General features: G+C 39.9%; 1 protein-coding gene across 1 annotated transcript in view; it reads right to left on the bottom strand.

Moving 5' to 3' along the window:
- Nucleotides 1–646: 646 nt before the first annotated feature.
- The window catches only part of ARHGEF12 (Rho guanine nucleotide exchange factor (GEF) 12), a 190,371-nt gene continuing 183,230 nt past the window's right edge, over nucleotides 647–7,787 (bottom strand). The window contains exons 34-40 of the mRNA XM_006833994.1: nucleotides 7,157–7,243; nucleotides 6,948–7,027; nucleotides 6,429–6,662; nucleotides 4,486–4,956; nucleotides 2,732–3,045; nucleotides 1,385–1,454; nucleotides 647–804 (exon numbers count right to left, since the gene is read on the bottom strand). Coding sequence (XP_006834057.1) covers nucleotides 647–804; nucleotides 1,385–1,454; nucleotides 2,732–3,045; nucleotides 4,486–4,956; nucleotides 6,429–6,662; nucleotides 6,948–7,027; nucleotides 7,157–7,243 — 1,414 coding nt within the window. The remainder of the gene's footprint in view (nucleotides 805–1,384; nucleotides 1,455–2,731; nucleotides 3,046–4,485; nucleotides 4,957–6,428; nucleotides 6,663–6,947; nucleotides 7,028–7,156; nucleotides 7,244–7,787) is intronic.

The following is a 7,787-nucleotide window of genomic DNA, read 5'->3' as shown; positions in this document are numbered from 1 at the left end:
TAGGAAAGAAGATAATAGAAGGAAACATACCCATTTTCAAGTGCCTGGCTATTCAGTACACTGAGGATTCCGGTTATTGGGAGTTGATCCCAGCTACAGAGAAGAGGTGCTTGCCTTGTGGGGGGCCCTATTCTCTGAGCACCTGGGCAGCACACAGCTCTCAAGTTCTCTGTACCTAAGAGCCGCCCAGCACACTATGCCTGCGATGTGACCCTCAGGAAGCAGCTTACTGTACAGCAGAGAGCACAGAATAGTTTAATGAAGGCAAAAGGACTCTCCTTCCCCATTCTTACATCTTCTCTACCCAACCTCCTAAACCCCATCCAGAACTCTCTGCTTCAGAAGCAGCTGATCCTTGGGCGTACTAAATACAAGGGGCTAAAACCTCTCACTACTCAATTAAAAACAAAACAAGGCAAAATTAAAATTAATATGTGCTTTCAAATACGGAATGAAGTCAAATAAATACATCTGATTCTTTTTTCTTTGTCTTAAGTCTAAGTACAATTTCATATCCTACACCCAAAGCTCTATACATTTGGTTTTTGTTCTGAATTAAAATGAATTTTCAACAGTGAGGAGAGAAGAATGAGAGAATGGCTATTCCCTCACTGACAGACGAGTGCAGCTGCCAGACTGTGAAGAACTAGTCCCGCTTTGGGCACACTGGGGCACAGCTAACCCCAGGTGGTTCACAGGCAGGTACTCTGTCACACTCTCTCTGGGTCCACACTGGAGCTGGAGGTGGTGATACAATGCCGATGCGCAAAATCCAACAACCTTCAGTCCCTCCAGGCACGCACTCTAACTTTTATCTGAGAGAAAAAAAAAAGATAGGTGGAGATCAAATTAAGAGTAAAGAACACATGAACACTGTAAGGAATATTTATGATATATATGGGGATAGTTGTATCTTTGTTTCTAAATCAGAACAGCTCCATCTGAAAGTAGGTGAGCAAATGAGTAGAAACTGTCTTGAACGATACAGATCCATTTACAGTCAAGGAAAGTCCCCAAAGTTCCGTAAGACCTGAGGAGACGAATCTTCTGTTACCAGGAAGTCCCATGAGTACCAAGTGAAGCCTAAAATTTCCTAGACTGACCACTACTCTACCTTCTGCTTTTGAGAAGGGAGAGTGAGAGAAAGAAGAAAGAGGCAGTGGCATGGGAACTGACAACCGCCGTTGCTCTTCAAGAAAAACAGAGAGTCAGCAGACAACCTCTGTATAAGCTACTATGTTTAGAAACAAGCTTTTTTTTTTCCCCAAGACAGAAAAGAAATGGAATCTCAAAAAGCTTTCACTTTCAATAATAATAAATCATTCCATTCAATGTACTGTTCAAGCAGGAAAATTCTAGATTCTAGAATGCACTTTTCACATACCTGAGTGCCTGTCTGTGAGGGCTGATTCAGCCAGCCTTTGGCAAAGAACGGTGTAACTTTCTTCCACCTTCTGTAAAATAAAATCCATATGGTTTTCATTTAAAGTTGATTGTAAAAAAGAAAAACAACTTTTGAAAACAGTAAAGGAAGCTTTAAAAAAATATTATGGATATATGCTTCCAAATTTCAGTATTAACATTGTTAGAAATTTTGACAGTGGGGGAAATAATGAATTTTATTCCTTTCATTAATTTCTCTCTTCAATGAATAACTTAAAACTTTCTGATGTAAAAATCAAAATGAGGAAGGGGCAACCGTAAAAGGTGATTTTCTCACCCCCAGAAGTGGTCCTGATACTAGTCCAACATCATGTGGCTTGAACTATAATAGAAAGGACCTGCCCACCATTTCTTTTTAGATATTTCATCTCATCTCAGCCACAGGATGATGCTACATCCCTATAATTATATGAAATAAGGGGAAAATCTATCATATAAAGTTAAAAGAAAAACTAAGGCACATCAGACTTTAATTCTGTCCCTAACACCTCTAACTACCTATTTACTAAAATATAATGAAATGTAAGGAAACAATGTTTGGGTTCTAACAGCTGTGACTACTGATGGCAAACTTTAAAATAGGGTAATTTTCTCAGAAATTGCTATACAAGTCAATTTAAAAATAGTGGCTAAAATAGCACCATCTTCAATTGCCAATTTACAAGATCCTGTTCATGTCCTGATTTTTAGATTATGAGAGTCACTGAAGCCAATTTCTATCTGTCATAGCTTCTGGGAAACCATCACCATCACCTAATGATTCACAGATAATTAATAGGTTATGGCAAGTCATAGCATTTCCTGGCCTAGATTCATAACCACACAAACCCCATCTATCTCTGACTATTGTTTGCATCTTCTCACGGAGTCCTGCCAACAATCCAAATATATTTAGGTTCTTAAACTTGGAAACCAACCCATAAAAAATATATAGGGTTATAGATTTTTCTGTACTTGTGATTTGTAATCAGATCAACAATGCTGACGTCAGCTTTTTATCCAGGTAAAAGAAAGTCTGAGAGATTTACTGGCAAAAAAGCAGCAACCGAAACCCCTATTTTCGGTGTCTGATCCTGCTGTGCTACAATGTACATCTATGGGGTCACGATGAGTTGAGGACAGACTCAACGGCAGCTAACAACACTACTTAAGGGTAGTGATCAGAGAAGCTCACAAACAGAGAACCTGAACAAGTTTACTGACATCAGCATTTCTGTCATTCTCTACTTCGCCTTGGCCAAATGTCGTTTTCATAATCAAGTCATAAGGATGTTTAAACTTCAGGTACCTTTAAGTGTTCCAGGTCAGCCTCTATTTTACGAATGTATTCCATGATCTGGCTTTGTGAATCTGCAAAAGAGGGGCTCTGGATCTCAAAGCAGCAATCCTCCGTAACTCCCCAGCGCTGCTGGACCAGGAATTCTGGGGTGAAAGGGGAGTTTGGCCCATCAGAATGAGCATTCTCAGGAGAATGCTGCTGCTGGTAGGTTGAGTCCGCAGAGGGGATGCCTGTCATGGGTTGCAGGGTAAGAGAGGAGACAAGCTCCTCATCTGTGGAGCTCTCCTGCACGGCTTCATAGCCATCAAGGATGAAATAGTTTCCTGTGGACGGGGATGGAACAGTGTGAGGAGATTAGTACTGTAATCAAGTCAGGGTCGTTTGCTGACAAGTTTAAAGGTGAATTGTTATTGTTATTAAGTGCTGTCGAGTCAGTTCCTTGTATAGGGTTTCCGAGGAACAACTGGTGAGATTGAGCTGCTGACCCTGCGGTGTGAACTGACCTTGCAGTCCAGTGTTTTAACCCTCGGCACCACACCAGGACTCCTTATTCACAAAGGTAAATAAACGGGAAAAAAAAAGGTGAATAATCAGGGACAAGCCATTAACTCCTTAATTTTCAAGTTTAGTTTTAAATGTATTTTACTTCACCTTAAAACTAAAATTTCCAAAATTTCAAGGCAATTCCTGAATAATTAAATATCATATGTACTCACTGCCATCGAGTTGATTCCAACTCATACTAAGGCCCAGTGATACACTTGACAAACTTCCACTACTGAAAACCTAATGAGAGATCATAAGTCTCATCCCATCGTGCACTAGATCAGCAACACTCATGAATAGTGACCAAAGCAGCATACAAATCTACAGCCCTACACAGGGTTTCCAAAACTGTAAATCTTTATAGGAGCAGACAGCCTCATTTCTCTCCCATATGTGGCACTATAGCATAAGCACTCGACTGCAATGTCGGTTTGAACTGCATGGTCAGCAGTTCAAATCCACCAGCAGCTTTTTGAAAACTGCTATGAGTCAGAACCAACTCCACGGCACTTAACAACAACAACAACAATACATTCACACATATACCTAGATAGCTAGATAGAGATTCATCAATTTAATGTTAGTATTTTTAAAGTCAAAAGCTGAAAACTACAAAGCCCTTACAGGATTTCCCTACCACATCCCTGGCTACATACTCTGCAGTCCATCTCTGACCATTTTCTCCCTCCACCCAGCGAATCCCTTAACCATAAGGAGCTTATTCTTGGGCACAGCCTTTGCAAACTCTCTTCTCTCTGCTGGGATGCTCTGTTCCCAAGTGTCCACAGGGCTTGTTCTTTCACTTCACCCAGGTCTCTGCTCAAATGTCACCTCATCAGAGGCTTTCTCCCTGATATTGTCACAAATAGCATCCTCCCTGCCCCTATTCCTTTCTGTCCCCCTGGTATGGCTCATCTTTCTTTCTAATACTTCTTATTATACAACATCTATTTGTCTGTTTACTTGTTTACCATTCGTCTTTCTCTTACTAGTACATAAGCTTCATGAGAATAGGGATTTTTCTATGTTTTATTCACTCCTGTATCTTCCCGCACTTAGAATAGGATCTGGCACAGAATAAACCCAGTAACTGTTGCATGAGCCCATGTGCGCACACACACACAAGCACATACTATGATACCAGACTAACATCCATTCCAGCATACAGGGCATCTAATAACAATCAAAATTAAATTTTAAATGGGAAAATAACTTGCCTGAGATTCGTGAATTAACCTCTTTCTCTTCCTTTTTAGTGGTTCCATCTGCTTCTGATGGATTATCATCACTATGGGCTTCACGGGCATCAAAAAAGTGCTCTCCACTCTCATCAAGACCCCCTTCGGGCTCAGTAGTAGGCATCTCTGGGGTCATAATCATGTGGTCCATGGCTACAATATTACTAGTCTGGCTGTCTTGGGATGCCAGTACCACTGAATCCCATGGAGCAGAAGATTCAGGTAAAGTCCTTGGACTGCAACAATCGGAAATGTCACCAGTTCCAGTTCTAAAAGGCATTTGCCCTTCACCAGAATGACAGGTCTTGATATTTTCAGAGTTCTGGATTCCACTGTCTGCCTGTATCCCTTGAGAGGCTGTCCTAGATCTTGGGAACTGCTGCCAGTCTTCCTGAGTGTTCCTCTCAGTCAAACCTAGCTGTTGTACCAGCAACTGCTTCAACAAACCCACTGAAAGGTTTAGGAAGGGGGCGGGGGAGAGAAAGCACATTCACTACTGTTAGTTAATTCCAACTGCCAGAATTAATTTAGTTGAATTACTAATTTATACCTCAAAAACAAATATCTTTATAACAGTATTATGATCAAATATTCATCTTATACAATCACTGTTTTGCTCTGAAAAATGAAATAAAGCACCATTTTCTAAAGACGTTTTAACGTTAAACTAGACTAGTAAAGATCTTCAGCGTAATCTAGTTGTTTGTTCTGTGAAGTGTTGGTGAGTCTATCCTGACTCAGTGACCCTGTACAGGGTTTCCAAGGAGCAGCTGGTGGGTTTGGACTGCTGACCTTAAGGTTCATAGTCCAGTAGCATGTGTAATTTCAAAGAATGAGGAAATATCTATCAGTGTTTTGAAAATAGTCAGACAATGTTAGTCAAACCATCAGAAATCATTATGATAATGTCAAACTAAGATAATTTAAAGTAAATTAGGTTTTGAGTAACTTGACCCATTTCCTATTTGCATCACTGGCATAATTTCTACCAGGGGTCTTAACTGGTTCAAAACAGTTGATTCATGGCCAACAAAATGAGACCGGAACAGATCTGAAGTTTTAAAATTTGAGTAAAGCAGAACAATAAGTAGAACAGGAAAAATTACAGTCAAAGAACTGGAATGGGAGACTCTGAATAGTTAATATTGAGTCCCTTCAGGAGCCTGACGTGGGAGATGGGATTACTGCCAGGCTGTGGAGAGCAACACACATTCAGAGTGATGCATTCAGTCATCATCTATCAGTGGGGGCACTGACTGCAGTTTCCGACTCTGTCAAGAGGTCTGGTTGCTATGCAACACACACACTGCCCTTGTTTTCTAAGCGGATGATTACGTTTCTAGTAGGGTGTCAACCCATATGTTTTTCCCTTCCAGTTGTCATTCTGGTCCACCCATATTGTACAAGCTCCTCAGAGATTCTAGGAAGTCTTATGGCTTTAATACTCATACTTTCTCTTTTCTAATCTCTCCCTCACTTCTCTTCAGAGTTCTAATCCTAAAACTCTTAACCTTTTTGCTAGTCATGGCCTCTCTTAAATGTCATGTCATTCTTTCTCTTAATTACAACATGTTTTAAAACTGAGCCCATACTCTCTGGCAAAAAAATAAAGAGAAAGAAAGAGTGTCTGAGGTGGGGATGAAAAGGGGGTGGGAGGGCTCTTTTCTGCCTCTTATTTTTCACAAGAATACTGAAGTGTCTTTGAATGTTTCGTTTCCTCAGCCCTCCCATCCAAGCAAATCATCATTTTGAATTCCTTCTGATACCACTCTAGTCCAAAACCTGTTCGCCTCATGCCCAGACCACTATCTAGAATATCTTACTAACTAACTTCTTACAGGGAAAAATCAAAACTTACACTTCTTTGGATTCTCCCTAAATGTCTGGAAACGATATTACATCACTTTGTGAATAAAACTTACAATTCCTTAGTGCATCCAACGCCCACCGTTCTTCTGAGACAGGAAGATGTGGGTCTGGAATTGTGATTTGATAATTTAATCCAACTTCCTTTACAGTCCCATCTGCATGCTGCTCCTTTGCAAACTGTCTCTCAGCAACAAGGAGGTCGTCAACCTTCGATTTCCCAGAGCTAATGAGTGAATGAGACTGACGTTTTGATGATATTAAAGGAGACTCTAACCCCAAATCTCTGTCTGTTCAATAGAAGAAAAAATAGACTTTATCTTAACAAAACTTTTAAACTTTTAACACAGAGCATTCAGGAAATATTTGGGGGAAAAAAACACATAACCGCGTGAACTACAGAGTCTGTTAAGTAAACCATACAGCACTCAGGGTGACAGAAGGCTCACAGTAAAGTCTGATAAACTTAATGTGAAGCCAGAATCTACATAAACCAAAAGGAGAGTTATGAAGGTTTCTTTGCAGTTTAAAAGACAAGTTACATTCTTTCAGGTAAACTGAATGGAAGAGTTTACCTGGACTCTGCAGGCCTGTGACTGAAATGCCATGATGTTCCACTTTTAATTTTGAAGGTTCTTCTTCATCATTGTCTCCTCTGAAGGACATAGAAAACAATCTTTCAGCTTCATGAGGTGCTTAGACATCATCGCAACATCAATTGTCTACTCCTTTACTAACCAAAAATACAAAGTAAGTCCCACCAAACTGCAAAGGAAACACTCACTCGCAAGGTGGTGACTGTGGCAATGGAATTGGCTTAATGGATTGTTCTTTCACTGAGGCAGCCATCCGACAGATTAGGTCCTGCCAGCTGCAGAAGTGTAAAGAGAACCCAAAATATGAAAGGGAAAGGAAAAAGAAACACCCTTTAATATACTCAGAATACAAAAAACAAAACAAAACAAAACAAAAACACAAAGCTTATCAAAACTAAACCTTAAAGAGAAGCCAAACATTATTTTGGATGTGTGGCACTGTAGGATAAGCTCTGGACTTCTAACCACAAGGTCGGTGGTTCAAGCCCACCAGCTGCCTCTCAAAAATCCTACACATGGTTGCTGAGTCAGACCTGACTCGATCGCACTTAACAACAATAACCCATTAAAAAAAAAAAAAGAAAAACCCAAAAAAAGCTAAAGAGGATAGAGAGAAACACTGTTAACTGATGATATATGGAGGGGATGATAATCAATGTAATGAAACAAGCTATATGAATGGTTAAAAAAAAAAATGTCTTTTTTAAAGAAATACACAAACTTCTAAACAGTGCATTTGATCACACGTTGAAAAATCTAAAGTCAATTTCTTAAGGGTAATGTATTTACATACCAATTTAGGTAGGCTCAGAATAAACA

This window comes from Chrysochloris asiatica, unplaced genomic scaffold (genome assembly GCF_000296735.1).
Source record: "Chrysochloris asiatica unplaced genomic scaffold, ChrAsi1.0 scaffold00008, whole genome shotgun sequence".
Classification (NCBI taxonomy): domain Eukaryota; kingdom Metazoa; phylum Chordata; class Mammalia; order Afrosoricida; family Chrysochloridae; genus Chrysochloris; species Chrysochloris asiatica.
The sequence above is the reverse complement of the archived record's forward strand: the minus strand, read 5'-3'. Positions and strand labels throughout refer to the sequence as shown.